Below are 26,648 nucleotides of genomic sequence, written 5' to 3' on the forward strand. Positions count from 1 at the left end.
TGCGGGGCTTGATCCCGGGACACCGGGATCACGACCTGAGCCGAAGGCAGATGCTTAACGACTGAGCCACCCGGGTGCCCAGAGCATGTGTTTTAATTGTCAGTTCATGGCTCTGTGCTTTCAGAGTAACTCAGCATCTAAACGGAAAGTGCAAATCCATGACACACGCCCGGTCAAACCGGAGCTGGCCCTGGTTTACCTGGAGTATTTGCTGACGCACCCGAAGAACCAACGGTGCCTGCTCTCTGCTCCCGAGAAGAAGCTCAGCCACCTTCTGAGAGCGCTCGGACGGGCCAAGGTAACTTTGTAGGGCAGACACGGACACCATGCAAGTGAGTCCGTGTAAGTAGCTTGTGCGCGAGACAAAGTAAGATTTAAGTTTTTCATACTTGGAGTATGAAGTTTTTCCCGCTGGAAAGGAGTTGAGAGCCATCTAAGGCACTTCCTGTTTGCACCAGGACAGGACACGCAGGTGACTCACTGGCGGGGTCAGAGGGGCGCCGGTTGCGGCTTCCGGGCCTGCGGGCAGCCGTCCTTCTCAGAGCGCCGCCGTCTGTAGGATGACTTCTCCCCACGCTTCTCTCCCGTGGAGACGGGAACACTAGCTGCCCCTCACAGTCCTTGGCAAGCGTTTCTAGGAATCTTTGGAGGGTGTTTATGTGAATTTGGCATTTCCTTTTTCCTTCCTGGCTCTCTGGCTATCTCCAGGGCCGGCCCTCAGAGGCCGCCTCCGTGACCGTCGCGGGGTGGCTCACGCCAGGGAGAGCTGCCAGTGCTTCGCGGCCGGGTCAGATCGGGGAGGGGAGGGAGCGGTCTGAAGGAGGGGGAGGAAGTGGGCCAGGCCTGGCTTGGAGGTGCTGGGGTTTTGCCCCTGGACCAACGCAGGGCACTGGCCGTGCTGCTGTCCACGCGGGGCTGCCCGTGGGCTCTGGAAATGTGGGCGCGTGCATTCCCCTTCAGACTTGCCTGGGAGGGCACAGATGATAACCCCGCCGATGCTGATGGGACCGCCTCCCTCTCCGTGTGACAGCCAGACACGGGCTCCCAGCCGTTTCCCAACAGAAAGGGACTCCTAGGGTACGGGGTTAGGGAACTGTGGGCAGGCTGGGGCTCTGGCCCTGTCTGGGTGGTGAGAGCATTGTTGCCGGTGGAACGGCCTTGCTCTTTCCTGGGACGGTCTGTGCTCCTGGCCCCCGGCTGGGAGCAGGTCACCGTTTGCTCCAGGGGGAAAAGCTTTGCGTTCTTGATCCTGATAGTTCCTTGAGCAGTAACTGTGGCGAATTTTTATCTTGTCCTTTAGAAGGGAGGATCTGCTCCTGAACAAATATTGCGCTGTATGTTAGCTAACTAGAATTTAAATAAAAATTAAAAACTAAAAATAGTGAATTACACAAATAGCATAGAATAGAGCATCTGTGGGGGAGAGCAGGGGAGAACTACGCTTCTCGGACGGTTTTGTCACTAAAGCCACCGTCCCAGTGTTACCTTCCAGCGGTCGCTGTGCAGCAGCCTCTACGGCCTGTGCTCACGGTGTGGCGGCCACACGGGGGTGGTGACTGAGAAGCTGGAACACGGCCACAGACATTTGTACTTTGCAGGCGGATCTGGAAGCCATTTTACAGTTGCCAGGTGGGAAGCCTCCCAGCTTCAGTGACACAGTGGCCCTGCGGGCCTTCAGCCTGCACTGCCGGTTCAGCGTCCACCTGCAGCACCAGGTGAGTCCGGCCCGGCTGCGCGACGGGTCCGGGCTGTTGGCAACGCCCGTCCTGTTACTGATTTGTCTTTTGTTGTTGGACAGTTCTGCTCAGAAGGGAAGGTTTGCCTGTCCGTTTTGGAAGACACTGGGTTTTGGTTAGAAAACAAAGTGCTGTCTTTTATCCAAGATCAAGAAGAAGAGTATCTCAAGCTCCACAGGGTCGTTTATCAGCAGATCATCCAGGTCAGAAGTCCCCCGACACGGAAACCTTCTCTTCCCCAAGTGTGGGCTTCCACGTCTCTGTTTCAAAGCTGCGGCTTTGGACGTGGTGTCACTCTTCCGCGGTGTGGCGTCTGTCCAACGTCCAGAGTCTGTCCTTTCCCAGCACGTCCACCACGTAATTCTCACGGAGTTCAACCGCTTGCATGTAATAGGTTTTCATTCATGTTTGTGGAATGACATAAAATGGGTTTCCAGATTTCTTATGGAAATAAAAATGAGAACCAGTGTATCTTTATGAAAATTCCCTTGTAAAACACCTGTATAAATACTTGCTGTAGGAGATAACTAGTAGTCCAGCCAGATGTTAGAAGCTTTACCAGGCTGGTTTATTCCCCTTTTGTGGCTCTCAGTTTCTTGGTAAATCACACCAGCGCGTCTGTGTCTCTTGCAGACCTTCCTGACAGTCTGTAAGGACGTCGTGATGGTTGGCCTTGGCGACGATAAGTTTCAGACACAGCTTCTCCAGTGGAGTCTCCGAGTCATGCAGACAGGTACCCTGCATCTATTAAAGGACGCGTTTAGAGCAATGGATGACCAAACCAGTCCCGCTCACCCTCCCTCACGTTGCTGATTGGGACTCTTGCTTTCAGGTGACAGATACGTAACACAGACTGGCTCACACCGAAACAGGGATTTAGGGGCTGATGCAGCTGGGCGGTTTAGAGGGGATCCTAGCGTCCGACGCACCCGAGCCCACAGTTTCTTTGCCGGATTCTCGCAGTGGTTTGCCTGGTTGTCAGGTGACTTTGCCATGTGGTGGGCTCGTGCCGTGACAGCCCTGGGCCTGTCTGCTCACCTCATGGGAAGTGTAAGGAGGGTTGTTTAAACTCCCCTCAGGAGCCCTGGGAAGTTGCTTTCACCCAGGGCCAGGTGACAGTGGGGCCCGCAGTAACTGAAACTGTGCGGTCTGTGCGTGCTGCGCACTGGGCGCCGTGCGATGTGTGTTCAGTCAGTGAGCGCGAGGCCGGCCTCCTTCCGGGCCGTCTGGGCACAGCCGGGCTGCGCATTACCTGTGGTGGCCTGACCGGGGTCCCCAGGGCCAGATTCTCACAGCCGTGACGGCGCGAGGAGTGGGGGAGTGATCCAGCTTTCTCTGCTGCCTCATGACAGGTGCTGCTGGCCTGTGACCCCTCCCCCCTCGCCCCCCACCCACTGGGTGCAGAACTGTTTCTGAACGGCTCCCGCTGTGTTTCCTGACGCTCCATCTGGTTGTTTCCCCGATCCATATGAGAAACTTGAAAATTCAATATTTAAATTTCGTTAAGCCTATCTATCTGCCGGAAGACATTGAAAATGACTTTATCATTTGTAGATTCAGTGTTAAGATTTGGACATAGAGTCAGGGAGTCCCTAGTTCAGTGTGCCCCTGTCCCCGGTGGCACTGAGGGTTGTCGCGCAGGCCGACTAGGGTCTGCCCGCGGGGTCAGAGGTCAGGGCTCACGGCCAGCCACCCTGCTCTGCCTTCCAGTGTGTGCTTCTTGAAAATAACCTGTGCTATCCGTTAGGTTGTGTCGGAGTTGTTTTAAATACCCACAGTCGACAGAGCGTTGACTCGAACCAATACTATTTATTTCAGAATCTGGCTTTTTGTTAAATCGCCTCTTTTACTTTCTGTTGTGAAAACATTTTTAACTTAAGTTTAATGATTGAAACAAGGAAAAATGATTTGTATTTTTTAAAACTTCATCTATCATTTAGGAATTTTGTCTCCTAAGGACCGACTCTACTTTTAGTATTTATGAAATTTACATTTCCAAGGAGTTAACTGGAATTTTAGATCTCTGATGTGCCTAGTTTCATGACACGGAGGTATCTGTTCTCCAAAAATAAGGCCTTAAACTGCTGACTGTACCTGAACCAAACTGAAATGATACTTGCATTTATATATTCCAACAATTAGAGGTTCACAGGGGAGAATCAGCTGTGGCCATCCTTTATAATCCTGTCATAAATAGGATTGTACTTAATAAGCTAGCAAGGTATACCCAGAGTCTTTTGTTCACAGGGTTTTTGCTCTACTTGAAAGAGTTCTAATAAAACTTTCTAATTATAAATGCAATCACATTTATGTCACTAATGTTATAATATGGCTTTCTCCATGCTGAGGTGCACATGCTAGAGAAGGTCTTCTTGAGTAGAGCTGAGTCCCCACACATAACCCAAATATAGGGGCTTCTGGGCGGCTCAGTGGGTTAAGCCTCTCCTTTCAGCTCAGGTCTCAGGGTCCTGGGATCGAGCCCTGCATCAGGCTCTCTGCTCAGCAGGGAACCTGTTTCTCCCTCTCTCTCTGCCTGCCTCTCTGCCTCCTTGTGATCTCTGTCTGTCAAATAAATAAATAAAATCTTAGAAAATAAAGAAATAAAGAATAAGTACTGTTAACCCTAGTCTTAGTTGAAAGGCGGATGGCCACAGGCATAGGGCCTGGGGGAGCTGGGCCAGAAGGACTTCCAGGGAGGACACATGGCTGGCTGAGCCAGAGCCAGAGCCAGAGGACGGGGTCCACGGACCCCCACACTGTGTCTGCTGCCGTGGGTGGGGCGGTGAGCGTCTGCTTCTCCGAAGATGCCTGCAATGGCAGACTGACGTCACCCCCAGCAGTCGCTTTGGACCAGTTCCCTCTAGAGAAGCAAGAACTTCCAAAGTCGGGGTCATCCGTTCTGTGTAGCTGTGAATTCTGACTGATCTGTAATAATGTGTTGTATTTTACTTAACCACTGTCAATTTGGTTATAAGACACATACTGCTTGAATATAATGACATAGCTTTGAATTAGTTTTTATAGCTTTTCTGATTTTTGTCAGAATTAAAGATACCATTTAAACGTGTGATTCCCCCATGCCCCTGTGACCTTGAGGACAGATGAGAAAGGGCAGCTCTTTCGTTTGCTGGGCCTTTGCTCTTCGGAACATCAGCCTCCCCTCAGCTGCCTGTACGTGGTCTTAGAGCCCAGCTTTCTTTACTGCCCGTTCCACGGAAGTGACTCGCGTATGTGGAGAGCGTGTGTCCCTCTGCTCTTTTATTTAAAAGAGACTCATTTGTTGAAAGTTTCTATTATGTTTGCAGTGATTTTAGAAACTGAGTTGGTTCTGGTAGTGCCGTAGGCCTTTTGAGGGGTGGACTCGACTGGCGCATGACCAGTGGTTCTGCTTACGCTAGCAGGTCGATTTGGGTTTGGGCTTAGTTTCTTATCTCTGTCTGAAGCTGAGCTTACTGTATCTTATTAATTTGTTTTCTAAACGGAGGTCCCTTGTGGCTATGCCCAGGTCCATTTCCTGTGTGAAGTCACGATTCCTATGTAAAGTCAAAGAGGTCATACCTCTTTGTCACCTGGATAATAGTCTGTTAATGAGAAACATTATTTCTGTGCTTTCCCACACGACAAGTTTTAAACATACAGGTGCACAGTTTATGTAGTTCACTACATGGTTATGTACGTAGTATGTAGTTTGTATGTTTATGTAGCACATACTTGTTATGTAGACAAGAAAGCGTCGTGCAGCACGACTCCTGCCCCGGGAGAGCCTGCGGTCTGAATGGGGAGGTGCTCACGCACACAGACCTCCGAAAGGCCAGGCAGTGAGCGTCAGGCGGTGTGAGGTCCAGAGAAAAGTGAGAAACACGGTGCTCGAGAAGCTTCCCAGGGGGTGAGACCCCTGGCTCTGGGGTTTTGGTTTGTTTTTGTTTTAAGAGTTATGTATTACTTGAGGGAGAGAGTGTGTGAGCAGGGGGGAGGGGGAGGGGGCACAGAGAGGGAATCCCAAGCAGGCTTCACATCCCCAGCATGGAGCCTAACGTGGGACTTGATCTCACGATACTGAGATCATGACCTGAGCCTAAATTAAAAGTCGGATGCTACCCGGCTGAGCCGCCCAGGTGCCCCGCACATACTCACCCCTCCCCAGGTCTATTCTTACAACTCAACTTAAAATCCATAGGATAAAAACTGAAATGAAAATTCAAGATCTCTAGAATAAACTGTAGAATTAGGCTCACATGTAGAAAATGTTTTACCAAATCATTATTACTGTTTTTTAAAAGATTTTATTTAGTCATTTGGGACAGAAAGATGAATAGAGCATGAGCAGGGGGAGAGGCAGGCAGAGGGAGAAGCAGATTCCTTGCAGAGCCAGGAGCCCGACATGAGGCTGGATCCCAGGACCTGGAAATCATGACCTGAGCCGAAGGCAGATGCTCAACCATCCGGGCCCCCCAGGTGCCCCAACACTTCACCAAATTGATGCACACTGCAAAGGGAGTGATTCAGAAGAGAAAGACAGTGGTAAACTATGAAATGTTGGACACTTAGCAGAGTTGGCCTGTGACATTGTAAGTCACATTTTGAAAGCTTTTGGGCCGTCTTTCTCAGACTCGGGGCTGTAGAGCTGGAGCCAGTGTTTCCATCACACGAGAAACGATCCATGTTCTCTGACCGCGTTCGAGGGCCACCCTATCGGCGTGTGCAATGACCACGCTAAATACACTCTTACTGTTGTCGAAGCTACTTGTGTTATATTTAAGAGGAGCAAGTTTTTAAATCTTATTTACTTTAAAACTTACGTGTGTTAAAATTTAGATTAATCTCATCAGCCTGGAATTGGCTTGCCAGTAACAATTTCTTTCCAGTTACCATAATATACGTGTATTGTGTGGAAAATGTAATAATTTCAGCTAAATTTTGTGGTTAGATAACTTTTTTCTAATATTCTTTCTAGTGAAGGGCTTCTTTTACGCGCCACTACTTCTGGGCGTTCTGAAAGAGGTAACCGGGAGCTCCTTGATGCGGAGACCAGACGAAGATGTTGCAACGCTGTTTGATATGGTCCAGAAAGTATTTCAGAAACTGTTGGAATGTATGGCCCGGAGCTTCAAGAAGCAGCCAGAGGAAGGCCTGCGGGTACTCACGCCTTCCCAGGACGGGCTGTTGGTCCCGCAGACGGGAGTACTGGGGGCGGCATCACCTCACACGCAGGCTCAGCTCGCGCTCGCTTGCGCCCCCGGGTGGGGTGCCCCTCTGTGTGGGAGACAATTACCAAGTGCTGTCCTTCACGTCCTGCTTGCCGACCTTCAGAGCGTGGGGGGTCGGAGAGGTGGTGCTGTCTGCACCTGGGCTGGGGGGCCGAGAGCCCACCCTTGACGCTTGGCCTTGGAGCAGGTTTTCAGGAGCCCAGGTCAGCTAGCCACAGCGCCAGCCTTCCGCCCGGCAGGCCCGGGACCTCGTAACCGGCGCGGCTGGCTGGTGGTGCCTGGTTGTTGTGTCGCAGGCTTCCACCTGGAGCACACTTCTGAGAGTGCGGGTTCTGATTATTTCTAGACGATAAGGGGAGCTAATAATTTCCACCTGCGGCTACCCTCTCGGCACATGTCAGCGTCCCCCTCGCAGAGCTGGAGGGGCTGTGGTTCCCCCGCTGGCAAAAGCTCTTGTGAAGCGGGACCTGGAGTAGCCAGTTCGTGTGCGAAGAACCCATGGGCCGCACGGGCTTCACTCCGAGAATCGTACTGTCGTCAGAGGGGGCCGCTCTTTTTTTTCTAGGAGTGGTTTAAAAAATGCAACTTAGATTTTTTTTTTTTTTTTAAGTAAAGCTTTAAAAAATGCTTAAGTGAGAGATGTTTATGAAACACTGAAGACGCGTTTTTTTTCCTGTTCTTAGTTGATAGAAGGCGATCGAAGGCTGTTGGCTGTGCTTTCCCTAGCTCACCGGTTCATCTCAGAGTTCATCTGAAATGTTTCTGTTTTTGATGAGTTGGTTCCAGTGTGTGATCTGTCTATATAATTCAGTTTGTGCCAGAATCTTCTGTTTTCTCACCAAATCTTGTACCATTGGCTGTGTGACTTCTTTCAAAACACACGACCTCTTGGTCTTTTCCTATCAGTGGTATTTCTTCGTCTTGTCTTTATTTGTAGTATCGAGACTGTCGTGAAAGTAGTTCCAGGGGGCTTCGGTCCTGTCTGTGCTTTTGTAGCCGTGGTGCCCGAGAGATTGGAGTCAGCAGTGGGAAGGGAAGGATCGGGCGTTGATAAAGGCAGACAAGACTGGGATTCCTGAAACCCTGGGGAGGACAGTAGGAATACTTCTCCTGTAACGTGTCTTTTTATAACCACTAAAATGTGACTGTGTTTTCTTGTAGCTTCTGTATTCCATCCAGAGTTCTCTCCACGAACTGCTAATGACCGTTCAGTCTTGGCACCTGGACACGCCCGTGCACCGCGGCATGCTCTCCACCATCATCGCTGCGTCTGTGGTGGAGATCGGTCACCAGCTACGCAAGGTGAAGTGTGTCCCTCCTGAAACCACCGTGTCTACTTTCGACTGTCCAACACGCTCTTCTCCACGAGTAGCTCGTGGTCATGTTTTCCCAAGTATTTTTTAAGGACTCGGTTTAGTATGTATCTGCTTCTCCAGCCACTGCCCCTCAGAGTTCGTAGGTGGCTGTGACTCGAGTCTTGACCACTGGCGGATTTCGTTAAGGGTGTTGCCATTTCGGTTAAGGCCCAGCAAGTCCTTCCATCGTGAACTTTTTTTTCCTTCTTGCGTCATAGATATCAGCATGAATATGTGACGAGGCGAAAGCAGCCGTGGGCAGCAGCAGCAGGGTGCAGGTGGGGCAGGCTGTGCTCCTGGGGCTGTTGGCATCTGACAGCCTCGCTGGAGCCGCAGGCCTCGTGTTGCTCTTGTGGGTCTAAGCATAAGGAATTTGACCTTTGGATACAGTTTAAATAGCGTATTCACTCCTACTCGGTAAAGGACATGCATAGTTGTTTTTTTGGTTTTTATTTATTTATTTATTTATTTGACAGAGATCACAAGTAGGCAGAGAGGCGGGGATGGGGAGGGGAAGCAGGCTCCCCACTGAGCAGAGAGCCCCATGCAGGGCTCAATCCAAGGACCCTGAGATCATGACCCGAGCTGAAGGCAGAGGCTCAACCCACTGAGCCCCCCACGTGCCCCTATGCACAGTTTTTACAGTTAGCCTACCTGGGTAAGGATGTACATAACCAGGGCAGTGATTCAGGTCTGAACAGAAAGCTGTTTCTCTAGTGAGGTCCTTGAGGCGCGGAGGGAGGATGCGGTCCAGAGCAGTGACTCTGAGGATAGAAGGTGCTGATTGGTTCTCCTGGGACGAAAACACAGAGTCTGACAGTCAGTGGCATTGTGTCATACAGATTCTGTACTGTAAGACCAGGAGTATAGACACAGCCAACCGAACTCCTAAAACACTAACAGAATTTAAGGTCCTCCTTAAAGCTTAAGCTTGGGTTAGGAAACTAGCAACTTGAATGTACATCAAATAAGACCTAGAATTTACGCTAGTGGACTTTGTAGCTAACAACTATAAATAGATCCGTTAGCGGCCTGCGTGGCAAACCTGACTCACGGTCTGTTTTTGTAAAGGATCTTCTGTTGGGCACAGACACACTGACCGTTCACACGCTCTCTGCAGCTGCAGAGTTGGGTTGACCTCACAGACGGTTTTGCCCACAGGGTTGACATTTTACTACTTTGTAGAACACGTTTGCTGACCTCTCTTCTGTCACCTTTCTGATTTGTCTGCTTGTGCCATTAATGAGAGCTGAGCGCTGTGGTGGGTTTGTCTCTCCGTTGGTTTGCGTGTGTGCGACTTCTGTTGTTGGGTCGTGCACTCAGGACTGCTGTGTCTTTCTGAGGCATTGGCTGTCTGATCGTCCAAGAGATGGCTTTGACTTTCAACATGTTTTTCTACGTGTTCAAAGTGTTTTTTATAATCACCACGTGGGCAGGCCTTTTTTGGTGGGGGAGAGTCTAGTCTTAGAGTCTCTGCCTTTTACCTGGGGTGTTTAACCTATTGGACTTTAATGAAATCGTTGATATGTTTGGGTTTAATTTGACCATTTTGATGTTTGTTTTCTACTAGTCCCCTTATTTTTCTTCTCCTGCCATTTCTTGATTTCTTGATGAAATGTACTGTTACATTTTATCTTGTGCATTGACTTCATATTGTCCCCTGTGTGATCATTTAGTGGTTTCTCTGGAGATTTTAGTGATCTTAGATTAGATTTAGATTAGATTTCAGATTTTAGATTTAGCTCCTCAGTCTCCCTAAGAAATCACCATGTGCCTGTGTGTCCGAAGAGCCTTCAGACAACACTTCTGTTTCGCACTCCCCTACTCCGTGCTGCTCCGTATCTTCACTGCTGCATATGCTGAAAATCTCAAGATGCATTTTTTAAAAGATTTTTTATTCATTTGAGAGAGAGAGTAAGCAGGAGGGAGAGAGAGAGAGAGTCTGAAGCCGTCTCCTCCTGAGCTCAGAGCTAACATGGGACTGGATGGACGACCGTGAGATCAGGACCTGAGTGGAAGCCAACAGTCAGATACTTAACTGACTGAGCCACCCAGGCGCCCCGAGATACATTTTCATTTTAACCAGTCAATAATCATTTGTCTGTAGCAGAAATGCATTCACAACATTCAAGAGGTAAAGCACTTTAATGAGAAACAGAGCTATTTCAAACGTAATGATGACTGGACTTTAATATCCACATTAGTAGTATGACTCCTCCAGAGGGCACGTGGACAGGGCGTCTGAAGTGCTGTGCAGTTGTACCTGAGTCGAGTCCCCTGACGGCGGAGAAGCTGGCGAGACAGTCTGGGCTGTGTGAAGGTGGGCTGGCGTGGGGAGGAGATGGGTGGTGGGCTCAGGACAGAAAGGCATTACCGGCCCTGCCCCCCGGCCCCGCCCCTTCCAGAGCAGGGTTCTGAATTTAGATTTTCCAAGGAGCCATTTGCCTGTGGAGTTATGCGCCTCGAATGGCTGACTGTAGCACTGTAAGGTCAGCGATGAGGGCGTAAATCCAGGCAGAGCCCCTGATGTGAGTGCAGACCAATGTTGCTGCCCTGCGTGGGGCTCTCCGGAGGACACTGGCAGCGCTGGGGAGGGGCGCTCCGGGATCTGCTGGGTGGAGGCCAAGGGTGCTGCTCGCCACCCCGCAGTGCCGAGGATGGCCCACGGCAAGGAGTTACTCAGTCCGGGACGTTGGTCCTGCTGAGATTGAGAAAGCCCAGTCCTGGATGATTCGGAGCAGCCGAGCCGGTTGCGTGGGCCTAGAAACACACTGTGTATAGAAAGTGCCACCACGGTAAAGGTGATCTGACAAAGGTTTGTTGAGTGTGCGGATCTTTTCACTTCTGTCTCCAATAATAATCATCATCGTTGTAGACATTTCAGCAGCTAATAGGAACTGTTCTTTCGAGTTTGGGTTGAAAACCCGCAGCGGTATAAAACAAGTAATGAGCCCTATCTCAGTCTCAATTTAGGAAATACTGATTTGGAACTTCTTTTTAGGTCTCTAACACAGAAGAGCTCACTCCCCCCGAGGCTCTTGCAGACCTCCCACCATTTTCAAGGTGTTTAGTAGGAATAATAATGAAGTCTCCGGATGTGACCAGGTAACCGTGTTCTCTTGACTGTCCTGACCTTCTCCTTGTGGCTGGAAGCTCACGGTAGATTTTGCTGTGTTCGGCTCTCAAAATTTCTCAAAAGTGCTTTTTTTTTTTTTCCATGAGAAAAATGTTTCCCAGAATTTGCTCTCATTAGCAATTAAAAATAGTTGCATTATTTTAAAATTTTGTGTTCTACTTCTACGAAGAGAAATTCTGACTTTCTGTCAAATACATCCATCTGCAAAGTCTCTGGTTATGCTTCTCATAACTAAAATCGAGCTAGAGGGAAACATTTAAAATGTCACTGTGTAGTGGGACACTTTTCCCGAAGTGTACTCCCAACACCTGCCTGGGTTCAATGCCAGTGTGGGTTTTTGGGGCACGCTGCCATGCCTTGTCCTTGGCTGAAGCCCGGGGTTTGTTGGGGCACGCGAGACTGGTGGTGTAGAGAGGGAGAGGCTTCGCAGTTGTCGTTACGTGAGGAGCTGCGTAGCAGATACCGTTGATGAAGGCGTTAAAACCATCTCATCTGGAGCCACGAGTTAATTTCAGTGACATGAAACCTTTTTTGTGTGCACTGTGGATATGCAGAGTAGCTGCTCTCAATTACCAGAACGTCCCCGTCCTTCTAGCAGCGGCGTCTGGTGCTAATATCTCACCGACATTAGCATGTGATTTGGCTTACAGTGAAGTGAAATGAGTTCAGTCTGCTTCCCGTTACCTGAAAGTAGAATTCACGGCGGTGGGTGGACTTGGTTACTTAGTCTTTCTGTAAAGTCTCAGGACGTGCACTGTAGAATAATGCCGGATGTTGGTTACTGTTTCTTGCAGGTCATTTTTAGATGAACTAAAGGCGTGTGTTACATCTGATGATATCGAAGGCATCGTGTGTCTCACAGCTGTTACGCATATTATTTTGGTTATTAATAAAGGTTGGTTAAACTTTCTCTTCTACGGTCTGGGACATTGCTGGGTGTGAGCTCCTGCGAAACTGTTGGGGATGTTTGGGACCCAGTTCCACGCTGCGGCCCCCCAGCTCCTGCAGCCACTGTCCCGTTCTCTGAGCGCACGCCGTCTGCTGGGCTCCCTCTGCTCCGCGGACCCTGCGCTGGCCTGGAAACCAGTCCTGTTCACCTGTCGCCTTCCCCCGCTGGACCCGTTATGTGTCCCTGTCTGGGCCTCAGAGCTGAATTTCCATTGGTCTGTTACTTGTGCTTACGCATCCGAACTTATTTCTGCTAATGACGGTGGGTTTTTGGTGTGAGTACGTAGTGTATCTGCTTTTCTACTTAAGCCTTCTGCTTGCGCGTTGTGAGTGTCCCAGCCAGTTGGCATGGTACTGGAAAATAGTTGGAGATATCTCTCAAATGCTCACCTCCGTATGAAACGCAGTCATGTCCCTGCGTGTTACTGTTAAGTTTCTGTGTTGTTTACTCAGTTTTACAACTGTTGAAATTGTTTTCTAAGATGTAACGTATTCTAGACCAAGAGTGCGCCCAGTGAGACAAGCTCTCCCCATACGCCCTGACGCATGGCGTGTCTGCGGGTTTAGGGTAACACTTTGTGACTGGTGTTAGGTCGGACATCGGAAAAGACTTCTCTAAGGGATCGTCCCTGCGTGGAGGGTGAGGGTGAGGGGTCGGGAGGGAGCTGGTGAGCTCCTGGCACTTACCAGGGACCTCAGCTTGTGCCACGCGGCGATGCCGCCGAGACGTGGCCTGTTATCTGTGACGGAGGGACAGCTGAGGAGCAGGTCTCTGACACAGACACAGCTGGGATCGTGTCCAGAGCCGTCCCTTAGGCCTCATGAGGTGCTTCCGAAAACGTCTGCTTGATCTCCCACCCGGTCAGGGCCCGGTTTCGGCAGCACAGGTCAGTGGGTAGGTTGACTGGCAGGGTGAGGAGGCTCGGCCTTCCTGAACTTGAACCCGCTCTGAGAGCAGAGTATGCTTGCCTGAGCGCCGCAGTCGTGGTGAAATCTCTGCTCTTCTTCACTCCGACTCCCCGCAGGCAAACAGAGGAGCTCAAAAGTGAAGGACGTCGCGGCCAGCGTGCACAGAAAACTGAAGACGTTCATGGAGATCACCCTGGACGAGGACAGCACGGAGAGGTAAGCGCTGCACCTGCTCTGCTTGGGCTTCCCTGCTCCGAAGGTGCGTTAGAGCCCGTTCCCGCCGCCGCCACGTGCAGCCAGCGGTGAGCACAGAGACGTCTCTGATGGAAAACGCCTCGAGCATATATTTTATTTACTCCCTAATTTGTCTTCAAAAACAAGAACAAGATTGTCATCTGGTAAATTCTACACCCGAGAAGTAAAGGCATACAAACCTACTTATATGGTTTTAAAACTAGGCAGATTATTTTGAGTGGTTTGCTGCTTTTGAAACCGTAGGCTTCACATTTCTAAGACGTAATTGCCCAGTCCCCAGGCGTCCACAACGAGGATGGGAGAGGTTCCTCCGGACTCTGGAAGAAACGCCGGTCGTGTCTGGCTTCCTGGCAGCCGGTCGCCCCCACTGGGACTGCTTTGAGGAGGGCGTTCGCCGGGCTCCGACCGAGCGCCTTTGTGGTTAGGTTCCGTGTGTCCCACGCGGTGCCGCTTCCTGCAGACTCTCTCGTGCGCTGTTTGCTCAAGAGCAAAACCCGTTTCTCTTGCTGCTGTGTGAGCTTTGTAAGGCGGAGTGGTGCAGAGCTCTGGGCTAGTGACGGTTCCGCGCGCACCTGGCGGAGCAGCCGCTCCCTTAGCTACTTGCTCTTTGCAGAAAGGCTCGAAAACCCCGAGTTGCTAATTTATGAACAAAGACTGTTCTCTTTCGTCCCTGTTTACCTTTTCTTTCCTTCTCTCACTGCTTTAGCTGGGCCTTCCAGAGCCGTGCTGACGTCCTTGCCTTGTTCCTGATCTTAGTGGGAAAGTTCTGGTTTCTCACCATTAACGATGTGTGAGCTGCCTGTATCTTGTGGAGCTTCTCGGTCAAGTTGAAGGAGTCCCCTTCTATTCCTCGTGTGCCGAGACTTTTTGTCGTGAGCGGAGGTCGGATTCAGCCTAAGGCTTTTTCTGCGTCTACTGATGCGTCATGCGCGGTTTCTCGTCCCGGCGGTGGGTGTGACGGGCTACACTGGCTTTGAGTGTCGAACCGTCCCATACCTGGAAGGAACCCAGCTGGACGTTTCGTGCGCTGTTAGTAACTGCGGGCGGCCGGTGGGTAGTGCTGTTGGTCCGGCTGTGTTCTCAGCGATCCTCTGCGCGGGGTGTGTGCATTTCTGATAAGAGGGTCTGGCTGCGCATCGGGTGTGTCTGAATTTAGGGTTCCTGTATCTTCTGGGTGAATTGACCCTTTTATTTTTACTAAGGGTCTCTATCTCTTGTAAGTCCATTCGTGGGTGTTAAGACAACGTACCGGCCTCCTTCAGCAGGTGTTTCCTGGGTGTGCGTGGCGTTCAGTCAGAAGGCAGAAACCACACAGTGACCAGGACAGGAAAATCACAGTGTCAGAAAGTTCTCATCCGGGCGCTGGGGTAACGAGTGTCGGCCTGTGAGGGTTACAGCGGACTCCAGGAGAGCCGCCAGGCAGATGCGAGGAACAGCCCTGCCCCTCGGGAGAACACATGCCCCAGGGCTGAGACCGATCTGTGGGCAGAGCAGTCCTGAGGCCTTCTGACGGGCGTCGCTGGCTATCCAGTGTCTAGGGGGCAGGGGAGGTGAGGGGGGAGCTGCTGGAGCCCCCCACCAATCCTGAGAGCTTCCGCATCCTGTTGTGGTCAGGGAGCTGCCGGCTGGACAGCTACCCCGGCGGGCTCGTGGGGACTGTGGCCTTAGGTGCTGCTTTTACTGTTGGCGGCTCCCGGAGAAGGCTGGGCCAGTGGGAACCTGCCCCACTAAGCCTGCGGCCTCTGCAGCGGTCAGAACTGGGAGGGGAAAGCCCCCTCGGACCAGGGCATCGACTCGGGTGCTGGAGTAGGTAGGGGTTTGCGTGACCTCGGCTGTGAGCAAAGGGAGTGTGCTCGGTTACACACCTCAGCCTAGGAGGCGGCTTTGATGAAGCCGGTTTTGCAGCTGTGTGTGTGTGACGGAGAGACCCGGCAGACTCTGAGCTCGTTCGCGTCTAGATGCTTGTGGGGAAGAGGGCGGTGAGCGTCTGAGTTGGAGGAAACGAGTGTTTGCAGTTCAGAAGGCACATGGCGTATTTCTAACCAGGCGGTCACCACCTGTACAAGTAATACGTTATTGCACAAGACGTAACAGCCTCAGGAGTCCAGGCGTTTAAAAAAATATTTTATTTATTTATTTGTTTGTTTAGAGAGGGTGAGCTGGGGAGGGGCAGAGGCAGACGGAGAATCCTGAGCAGTCTCTGTGCCCAGCCAGGAGCCCAAGGTGGGGATTGGGCTTGATCCCGTGACCCCGAGCCTATGACCCGAGCTGCCGTCAGGAGTTGGACGGAGCCAGCCAGGTGCCCCAGAAGTCCAAGCGTTTTAACGGGATTTCTTTGTAGAAATGTAGAACATTTGCAAGGATAAGTTTTTTGGGCGTAGAATGGTGTGCATGCACTAATGTGAAGTTGTGAGGGAACAGGGACGTTTGCTCCTTCTTAGAAATTTCTTTTATTCCCATTTGCACAGAGTTGAATCATGTTAGTTATATTGAGAGGGGAAAAAAGGCCTTAGGAGTTCAAAACCAGGGCCCCTGGGTGGCGAGGGAGGTTAAGCGTTCAACTCTTGATTTTGGCCCAGGTCACAGTCTCAGGGTTGTGGGGTCAAGCCCCGTGTCGGGCTCCGTGCGGTATTAATAATACACAATGGCACAAAGAGTTCTTCTGTTTAAGGAGGAGACGTCTTAAGAGCGTAGGACTGGATCATGAAACTCACGCTCCCTAAATGTGCAAGAAACACATTGTAGAAAACCAGCATCTAAAACAAAATCAGCCTGATGGAAAGTAGACGAGATTTACGACTAAACTCGAAAATATTACCAATTTGATGTTGGGGGAGAGACATAAAGGCAAGTTAATATCTGTAAGACTCTGGGAATCTTTTAACCAGTTAGCATTTAGGCAGTGGGGCATTAATTCAGAAGCGAACGTTTCTTACGATACTCCACTTTTCTGCCAGCGGCGTTAGCCGTCCGTTAGCCAGTCTGTTGGGCGCGGAATAAAATTGCTGCTCTTGCCCCGCCGCCCCTCTTGCCCCGCCGCCCCTCGCACAGCGCGCCATAGGTCGGAGCTGTTCTCCCGGGAGGAACGGCATGCGCTTGCCGGCGCCGCGGTGCACGGAAATGCCAAGTATGTTGTATTTGGTACTTTCATAAATAGTATGAAAATAGTAATAAACGCACAATGAGAAATCTTAGCAGTATAAATATTTTTTTTAAAGATTTTATTTATTTATTTGACAGATTACAAATAGGCAGAGAGGCAGGGTGGGCAGGGGGGCACAGAAGCAGGCTTCCTGTGGAGCAGAGAGCCTATGTGGGACTCGATCCCAGGACCCTGGGATCATGACCTGAGCCGAAGGCAGCGGCTTAACCGACTGAGCCAGCCAGGTGCCCAGCAGTATAAATATTTCTTTTTTTTTTTTTTTTAAAGATTTTTATTTATTTATTTGACAGAGATCACAAGTAGGCAGAGAGGTAGGCAGAGAGAGAGGAAGCAGGCTCCCTGCTGAGCAGAGAGCCCGATGTGGGACTCGATCCTAGGACCCTGAGATCATGACCTGAGCCGAAAGCAGCGGCTTAACCCACTGAGCCACCCAGGCACCCCAGTATAAATATTTCTTATGGTTCAGGTTATGTCATGAATTTTTCCCACCGAGTAAGTGGATTCTAACCGAAAGCAAATTACTTGCCGATACTAGTTATGCCTGCGTGTGAACGACTTCGGTGGTGTCCGGGCAGCCCTCAGCATTAACCTTGCTCTTAGACCTTGAAGGAAAGGACTCCTCCCTGACAGAGATTCCTCTTCTTGGTTATCGAGCATGGACGAGTAATATCATTTTATTCTGCTGCATGAAGTTTTCATCGTCTTTTTAAAATGGTTTGGGGCTGGATGGTTGTATCGCTCATTTGGAAGCTTCAATGCCAGTGGATCTTGGTGTAGATGAATTAAAACGAGATGTAAATAAAAACAGGCTTTCTTTATCTTATTAATGTTTTCGCCGTAAAATTGATTTTTCTGCCCCTCCTGTGGCTGTGGCGTGTTGCACGGTCTTCAGCGCGTGGACACAGCCTGCCGGAGGCAGTGGGGCCTGATGGTGCACGGGATGAAGACTCAGCCTCTGGCCGTGACGTGAAGGCTTTGAGAGCTCAGGCGGGTGAACACCTCACCCGGTTCAAACCAAGCCACACTCAAGAACCCTGGCCCAGGGAGGTGATCAGGCTGAGGCCTGCCACCATCTCTTCCAGCTCGCTGCTGTGACGGTGGCCCCAGCAGGCCTGTGCCCCCCACCACTCACCGTCCCGCCTCTGTCTGAGGGGCCTGTCAGGCAGAGACACAAGAGCCATACATGCCAGGAGCCCGGCAGTTGGAGCAGGACAGCCGTTGCTTGAGTAACAGTGGGGGCCAGTCAATCAGTAGTAAGTGTCTTCAGAGAAGAATCAGTTATGCCCCAAAAAGGTGACGTAGAATGAGGAACTCTAAATTCGAATGTCCGCGATGCACTGGAGAGATGTCAGTCTTGAGAGTCAGGTTCCAGGTGCTCTGAGAGGTGGGGGGAGGAGCTCAGAGCCTGTGTGACGAGGGCTCTCCGGGTACGGACAGATGGAAATGGGCCCAAGAGAAGCCGTCGCCTAGCATGTAAGAGGAGAAAACGTCCCAGAACTAAAGAAATGCGCAATTCTAAAGATTCTTTTGTTTCTTTAACTAAATTCTGGATGGAGTTAATTGCAAAGAAATCACACCTAAGTAAGTTTGTGGATAAAATTATGGAATTCCAGGGGTACAGAAAAATCTCAAAATCTTTCTGGCTCTGTCCTGCCCCTGCAGTGGCCGCTTTGTTACATGTGGAAACAGCCCGTGAAACGTGGCGAGTCCGGCCAAGCTGCAGCTCAGGGTTAGGTGCGCGCCGGGTCCGGAAGACCACGTGGAAGGGAAGTGTGGAAGAGAGCCTGTGGAGCGTGCCAGGGCTCCCTTGATGCCGGCCACGGCGGACGTGGTTTGGGGATACTGAGTAGAATAGAATGTTTTGGGAAGAACTTCCCCTTATTCTTGTCATCTTGTCATCTTTTCTAATGAGGCTGGTAGAGAATTTACTTCCATGCCTGTTTGTCCTGATTCGAGGTGGAGCTGTTAGAGACCGCGTGGCGGGTGAGTCTCCACGAAGGCGGGGCGCGGCCCGACACCCACTGGCCGTCACTGGGATGGAGACTGGTGTTTGAGTCTGGGGCCCGCAGCCCTCGGGGGACAGGGCTGGGGTGTGCGGGCGGGGAAGGAGGGAGGGCGTGCACGCTTGTAGATGCATGTGTAGGACGGCCCCAGGAGGGCTCCTCGCAAGGTTTGGGGGCGCGTCTGGAGCGGCTCAGCCCGAACCTGGCTGCGTGGGGCAGGGAGGAGCAGCGCTGTCCCGGGACAGGTGTGTAGAGGAGGACCGAGGGAGGCGAGGCGAGTCCGGAAGTGACGAAGTAAGTGTCGTTGTAACAATGTGTTTCGGGGTAAATAGTTTTCATTTATCTTAGCTTTTGTGGAGAGAATTGAAGCCCATGATTGTGAAATGTACTTGTCATGTGTATGAGTCTGACCTGTGTCCGAGCCCTGGTTCAGACGCTCACAAACAAGAGTCCTTCTGAGTAATGACGAGCGCACCCGTAGGAAACCTGGCCTGCTGTTCGCTTGTGTGGGGAGCGCGCGGGGGACTTCGGGAACCTCCTGGCTGCGGGGGTGGGCGACTGGCCGGTGCAAGCACGGTGGCCCGCGGTGGGGGCGTTACTGATGACGTCAGCTTTCCATGTGTGTTCAGCTGCCCAACAGGCCTAGGGTTATTTTGTGAAAATGGACACCGGTGTTTTGGTCGCTGATTTCTGTTTTAATCATCTTTCTTTACGTTTCAGGTTTCTCTACGAATCTTCATCAAGGACTCTGGGAGCACTTCTGAATTCATGACCAAGCCAGCATCTTCGGTCACGTGAAAACAGAGGAAAAGGACTCAGTGAAAGTGAAACGAATGTGTATTTTCCTAGTGTTTTTAATGTTAATAACTGGTGTCATAGGGGTCGGATTTATTTGGGGAGTTACAAGTAGGAAACTCAAAGGTTCTTAAGCTTTGCCTGGTGCCTGCATAAATAATATATTTACTGTACAGGACTCTAGGTATCAGTGGTGCAAAGGAAAAAAAAGACTTTTCTAGCAAACATGGTTGTTTTAAAAATGACTTTATATATATGTATGTATGTATACAATGTTGCTTACACTATGAGTAATAAAAGCGATAACAACGCATTGTGTGAGTCTTCCCCTCGCGAGACAAGGGTGAATTCTGCCGAGTGGAAGGTGCTAAAGCAGAGGGAGGGCCGTGCCAGGTGCAGGGAGGGAGCCGCGCGCGGGGTCCTGTCGCGGCCTCCTCTCCTGCTCTTGCTGCTGCTTGACTGGGGGTCAGGATGGGTCTGGCGGCTCCACGTTCAAGGGGCAGAGCTGAGTCCTTCAGCCGGAAGGTGAGTCTCTGCGATTTCATCTTTTCTTTCTGAGAGCGGACCTGGTGCCAGTGGAGGGCCAGGCCCGGGCTTCCTCGCTGCCTCGTCCAAGACCCCGGCCTGTCTGCTGGAGGTGACCAGGTCTGTGTGTCCCTGTCAGCCACAGGCCCTGCGTCGTGGCAGAGCGGCCGCCTGGGACAGTTGGGACATGTTCCTTCTGACCTCTGACCCTGCAAAGCAGTGAAGAAACACCAATTTCACTGTTTCTCTGAGAAGGTACAGAAATGGACTGCTCAGCGCGGGAGCAGCGAGGGTCAGGTTTTTCTGAGATATCTCGGAAATGGGAGGTGGGGGTTGTTATTTTAGCTAATTTCGAACAGGACCTTTTAGACATCTTTGCTAGGATGTGTTCCATGTTGGCAAACGTAATTTTTCCTTTCTTTTTTGTCCTTGCTGGTGTTTGTTTTAGTATTAAGAAACGCGCTGAGCGGCGCCTGGCAGCAGAGGCCGGTCAGCAGGAGGGAGCGGAAGTGGCCGTGCCGCGGTCAGCCGCCGCCGGAAAGCCCCGTGCCGCCCGTTCACACACAACGGAGAGGCTGCGCGCCACAGCCCAGGAGCAAAGCAGCCTCCAGGAGTGAGGCAGCAAACAGTGGCCCTGACCAAGCGGTCGGTGTGCCCCTCACCCATCAGACACCAGGCCTAGCTGGTGGCACGGAAACCAGCCGCGGGGCGGGGCTTGCATTCGTGAGGCCTGCGCCGCACCGCCCTGCGGCCCTCGTTGTGGTCCCTCATTGTGGGACTGGCTCTCGGCAGACTAGTCCGGCCTTTGCGGACTGCAGATCCCCAGGAAAGGTGACTGTTCTCTAAAAACTGCCCTGGCGCAGCGTTTCCACTGCCAGCCGCTCCGGAGGTGAGAACGGTTTCTCGAGGGGACCCTCGGAGCGGAGCCCACGGAAGACGGAGCTGTAGCATCTCGCTTGTTTTGACGTTACTCCACGTAAAATACGGTGATGCCACTCGCGACCACGGATGTCTGACTCTCGAGTCTTTGTCCTTCGAAAAAGAACTGGTGACCGTGCGCATGGCCCAGACCCAGACAGTGGGTCGCGCTGGGTGCCCGTGAGTGAAGGCTTCATTCCCTGTGCTCCTGGAGCAGAGCGCTGGCGGGGCAGGGCCGAGCACGCCAGCACAGGTGTCCAGGGGTGCCGGGCGGCTCGTCTGCGAATCTCGATCTCAGCTCGGATCTCGGTCTCGGGGCTGCGAGCTCAAACCTCACGCTAGACTCTGTACTGGACATGGAGGATGTGTTCCAGAAAGTGTCCAGGAGCACACGCTTGCTGACGGCTCTGGGGCCGTCCTGCTCAGGCCCACGTTCTCGTGGACGTGCTGGCGTCTTTCATAGCTAACTCGTGACTGAACCACACTTTTTCTAAAATAAAGGACTTTTCTGCAGGGTTGATTTCAGCAGAGGTGTCTTATATGGCAGCCATTTCTTGGTGTTTTTTTCCAGGAAGGGGAGATTTCCTGATCCATGTTTCTCTGGGCTCCTGGCTGCAGCACCCAGCAGGGAGTCCTGTGCCCCTCAGGGCATCTGTTCAGCCTCTGCCACTCAGGGCATGTGAAGCTTCTCCCCCGGTGACAGCGAACAGGACAGCGTGAACCAGCAGCCCGAGGCGTTCGAGGTGCTCACGGTGACCAGTCTCCCAAGGGCTCTGGGTCTCCTGCCTCGCAGACAGACAGACGGGGAAAGCGTGTACCGAGGGCAGACGTGAGTCAGGCTGGTAAATCAGCTCGCACGGTAGAATGGGCTCTCGCACCGTGACCTCTCCACGCTCAGCTATGGCGGTCTGTACCCCAGCTCCACGGTCGCCCCTACCGAGTATCAGAGACCCCACGCGTGCTGACCCCATGTGTGACGGCCACCAGAAAGAGCCTCCATCACTCCCCACAGCCAGCCCTCCCACTCCCTGGACGGAACCCACGGCGTGAGGAGTTTCCTCTAGTTCCGTGATACATTGTGGCAACGCCAGTTTGGCCCCGTCCTGGATCTGGCAGACGGGGTCTGGTCTCGTCTGGCTGCAGGTTGACGATCATGCACCAAACCCATTGACCTGCACAACCGCCCACGCCGACCACCTCCGTACGGGTTTACACTCCGTAAGTGGTAGGTCTTGCTTTCCCTGCAGAAAGGAAGAGTTTTCCGGAGCAAAATAGCTTCCTTTCAGGTACAACTCCTCTGTCTTGCTGAAAGACCGTTGTTGGTAAGTCTAGGGTCGACGGTTTTACAAGATAGAAGTGAATTTCTGGGATAAACACAGCATGTGGATTCATGCTCACTGAGCGGCGGTGGGGTCTCGGTATGGCTCCCGAAATTATTTGTTACAGTCCCACAACCCGTCAGTGTTAGCTTATACGACAAAGTAGATTTTGCAGATGTGGTGAAATTTAGGGTCTTGAGTTGGGGGAGGCTATCCTGGTTTACCCGGTGGGCCCTGACCTCCTGGAGGTCCCTATGGGGGAGCCCGGGCAGACTTGTCCCATGCACAGACGGCACAGTGACCACAGAGGTGGAGAGTGGGGGGTTGTGGCCACAAGCCAAGGGTGGCAGGCAGCCACCAGAAGCTGGCAAAGGCACAGGGAGCCTCCCACCAGGGCTTCAGAGGCAGCGCGGCCCAACAAGGCCTCGATGCAGACCAGGGAGACCGTGCACTGCCGGCCTTCAGGACCGCGAGAGAAGGCATTTGCGTTGTTGCAAGCCCCAGAGTCTGTCGAAATTTGTCAAAGCAGCCACAGGAAACTCACACTGACCCCATCTCCTACCAAAACTCACACACGGGTAGGAAATTCAGACGTTGGCAACTTATCCCTGAAGGACCCCACGTCCGTCCTGGTGCTCCGTGTTCTTGCCTTTTCTGTTCGGTGCACCTGGAACCTAGGAGGGTCTCCTGGCCAACACGGGGAAGCGGTCCTGCACCCGAGCTGCCATTCCCAGCGGGCATACCCTCCAGAGGGAGTTTCTGGTCCTCCACTGGCCTGCTGGATGCTGTCAGTGACCGGCAGGCCCAGGGGCACTCATGTCATTAAATAGCATAACCTATGTCCAGTAGCAGGTGACAGAATGAGGAAGGTAACATGCACACGACAGAGACAGCAAAGGAACGTGAGGGGAAGAGGCCTGGGGCCGCCATTCTTTGGGGGCCGGGGCTCTGTGACACCCCGTCTTGCCACCCAGTCCACATTCTCCTGAAAGTTTGGTGAGGGTCTCCTGCTGGGGTAACCCAAGTAGTCGTTTCTGAGGGCCCACAGCAAGCCAAGATCTCTTCCTCCAGAAGAAAATCGTGACTCGGTGCCTGCTGCTGCTACGAAACCCAGGAGCTCGCACGCCGTCCCCATGCCACCCATCTCCGTGGCGGCCCACGGCCCCGTCTGCCACCCATCTCCGTGGCGGCCCACGGCCCCGTCTGCACGGAAGCCTGCTGGGTTTAAGGCAAATGGCAAAGCAGTTTGCCCTGCTGTTGGAAAACCTTTCGATGGGGTCTCGCAAAATTGGCGGCTCTTGGGTGTGTCCAGGAAAAGGTAACAGTGTGCACCTATCCGTCTGGAGAGTTCTCGAGGACGGTTCTTCCTTAGTGGTGGGACTGCTCGCTCCCTGTGCCCGCGGAGCTTAGTGCGCACACACAGGGCCCGTCCACGTTGGGGTCACGCTTGCCTGCTTCCTTGGCTGGCCACGTGCTGTGTGCTAGGTGCCGTATGAGGCGGGAGTTGCTGAGTTCAAACCCAGGCCTGGCGTCCTCCCGCGTTTTTGCCGGGTCACAGGGACATTCTCCGAGATTCCGAGATGCTTCTGCCTTCCCACGCAGGCCGTGCTGGGGCAAAAGTCGTGTGATGAGAGCCACCACCTGACGTCATTCAACCCTTTGACCCGAGTACAGATCTCGGGCCTTCTGGAGAAATTGCCATTACTTTTTAAAAAACTGAAAACTTACATGTAAAACTCACCCGTCGTAAGTTTACAGTTTATGAGTTGTTAAAAGTACATTCAAGCACATAACCCGTGCGCCAGTCAAGACGAGGACATTCCCATCACCCCGGAAAGCTCCCTCCTGCCCTCACCCCCAAGAAGCAGCCTCTGCACGGATCGCCGTCGCCCGGGGGTGTTGCTGTCTCTCGAGCTTCATGAAATGCTCATCTGTCTCAGGCGCCTCCCGTGCTCGTGTGTCCCCGCGGCTCAGGCTCGGTGGCGGTGGTGGGATCAGTCTTACCAGTGTGCCACGTGGCACGTCCGTAGTGCTGGTGCGAACACCCCGTGGGGCGCTCAGACCTGCTCTGCGCTCCTGCAGCCGGCTCCTCCTCATTCCATGGCCAGGGGTACCCCGGAGCTCCTGCCGCTGAGGCTGACACCCCAGGGCGACGCTCAGTCCCAGGGGAATGGCACGGGGTGTGTTGGGGGGCCCACGGGGGCAGGCCAGAGCGACATCCTGGCTTGTCAAGGGTGTGCGTCAGCCCATCGCCACTGCCCTGCAGTCCCCGGCCCAGGACGGGTGGCAGCCACGGTTCTGGGAAGGAGGAGGGAACGTTCAGAACGTGAGCCCAAAGCTCCAGGCTCTGAGAGTCTGGGGATGCCCTGGGCCGGGGGAGAGGCCTTGACGTCATTGCAAAGTTCCAAGTCACCTCGTTTTGCTAGACTTAGAGGTATTGGTTAAGTAAACCAGGAATGTGGTCAGCTGCCTGTCTGGTTTGGCTCTAGCTTCCCCGGGCTCGGCTGGGCACCACAAGGCCTGCGAGGGCGTCCGGCTTCCGCAGACCGTCTCTGTGCGTGTGGTGGTGCGGGCGCTCTCTGGAGACCACACCGGAGCGTTGCGCGGCCGAGTGCGGCCGAGCGTGAGGCCGAGCGCCCGCAGCCTGCCTTTCGCTCTCTCTGGGAGAGCGCGGAGCCCTCAAGCGTGTGTGGTTCCTCCTGGTCCCGCGGTCCCAGCGGCAGAAGCTCACTCCCCGCCGCGAGGCGCGCACAAGGAGCTGGTCGCGCGGTTGGGGAATGTGTGGGGGACACCAGGGGCCCGTGGGGTGCCTGTGGGCCGTGGGGGGCTCCCAGGCTCTCCTCTGTCCCCCGCACCCGGCCCAGGCGGCGCAGCTTTTCGCGGTCCTTGACGGCGGCGAGAGGGAAACGTGTTTCCTCGGTGGCATTCCGCACCCCTGCGGACACTGGAGGCTCACGCTCTCCCTGCCCCGACCCTGCAGGAGAGGCGAGGGACCCAGGAGGACTGTCTTGCCCTGAGAGGTGCTGCCTTGGGGAGGCGGGACACAAAACCGTCTTCTCTCCCCGGGCATGGGACCGCGGGTGAGAACGATCCGCGGTGACGCTCCGACCTCGTGCTCCGACGACTCGCTGGCTTCTCCCGGTTCCACAAAGCCTGTCACCCCTGCGCTGACGCTCAAAGCCGGGTTCCTCCAGCGTCAGGCCCTGGAGGACTCTTGTTCTGCCGCGTGGGTGATGTCCTGCCCCACGGTTTTGAAGTTCTTACTTGGGCTCCAGAGTGGTGACATGCCGTGGGCAGACTGGTTTCCGTGTGACCGGTGAGGGACTCCGCAGTCGCGCACTCACCTTGTGCTCATTCTCACGAGCGCGTTTCCGTCCCCGGCCCCCGTGTCAACCCCCCCCACCCCCACCCCCACCCACTCCCCCCCCGCCCAGCCTCCGGTCACCTTCCGTGTGCTGGTAGTTAAGAGTCCGTTTCTGGTTTGCATCCTCTCTTTTCCCGTTGTTCCTTTGTTTCGTGTCTTAAATGCCACATACGAGTGAGCTCACAGGGCATTTGTCTCTCTGGCCTCGCTCAGCGCGACACTCTCCAGCTCCATCCATGGGCTGCAAACGGCAAGATTTCATCCTTCTTAGGGCTGAGTAACATCCCACGGTGCATACGACCCCATCGTCTCTCTCCATCCTCTCCCCGCGGGCCCTGGAGCTGCTGCCGTCATCCGAGCACCGCAAAGCTCCGCAGAAAGCACCGGGGTGGGGGCGCGTCCTTCGGATCCGGCTTCCGCCGCGTTCGGGTGGACAGCCCGAGGCGCGGTCACTGGCTCTTAGAGCCGCTCGACGTTTCCCTTTCCCAGACCCCCCACGCTGTTTTCCACGGTGTCCGCCAGCTCGTCCCGCCAGCAGCGTGCGAGGGAGCCTTTCTCCCTTGTCCTCCCAACACCTGCTGTCCTCGTGGTTTCGATTTTCACGGTTCCCACGGGTGTGAGGTGGTGCCTCGTCGCGGGTTTGATCTGTGTTTCACGGATGATGTGATGTTGAACATCTTTTCTTGTGTCTCTTGGCCGTCTGGATGTCTCCCTTGGAGATATGTCTGTTCCTACCTTCTGCCCATCTTTTAAAAGATTGATTTATTAGAGAGAGAGCATGTGCACTAACGGGGGAGGGGCAGAGGGAGAGTCTTCAAGCAGACGCCCACCGAGCAGGGAGCCCGACGTGGGGCTCGGTCCCAGGACCCTGGGATGGTGACCTGAGCCGAAGGCAGACGTGTAGCCGACTGAGCCCCTGGGGGCCCCGGACACAGCCCTTTATCAGACCCGTCGTTTACAGATTCTCCTCTGATTCTGCGGGTTGCCTTTCAGTCCTGTGGGCCGCTGCCTGCGC

The 26,648-nt window shown here is 53.2% G+C and overlaps 1 protein-coding gene across 4 annotated transcripts in view; it reads left to right on the forward strand.

The window, feature by feature from the left end:
- NCAPG2 (non-SMC condensin II complex subunit G2) overlaps positions 1-19,820 on the forward strand; it is a 63,078-nt gene extending 43,258 nt beyond the window's left edge. For all 4 annotated transcript variants that reach the window (XM_046021203.1, XM_046021206.1, XM_046021205.1 and 1 more), the window contains 10 exons: positions 125-298; positions 1,599-1,715; positions 1,799-1,939; positions 2,370-2,469; positions 6,691-6,872; positions 8,105-8,245; positions 11,300-11,403; positions 12,229-12,329; positions 13,408-13,507; positions 19,433-19,820. In XM_046021203.1, the coding sequence (XP_045877159.1) occupies positions 125-298; positions 1,599-1,715; positions 1,799-1,939; positions 2,370-2,469; positions 6,691-6,872; positions 8,105-8,245; positions 11,300-11,403; positions 12,229-12,329; positions 13,408-13,507; positions 19,433-19,484 (1,212 nt within the window). In that variant the 3' untranslated portion in view covers positions 19,485-19,820. The remainder of the gene's footprint in view (positions 1-124; positions 299-1,598; positions 1,716-1,798; positions 1,940-2,369; positions 2,470-6,690; positions 6,873-8,104; positions 8,246-11,299; positions 11,404-12,228; positions 12,330-13,407; positions 13,508-19,432) is intronic.
- Positions 19,821-26,648: the final 6,828 nt, after the last annotated feature.

This window comes from Meles meles, chromosome 10 (assembly GCF_922984935.1).
Source record: "Meles meles chromosome 10, mMelMel3.1 paternal haplotype, whole genome shotgun sequence".
Lineage (NCBI taxonomy): Eukaryota > Metazoa > Chordata > Mammalia > Carnivora > Mustelidae > Meles > Meles meles.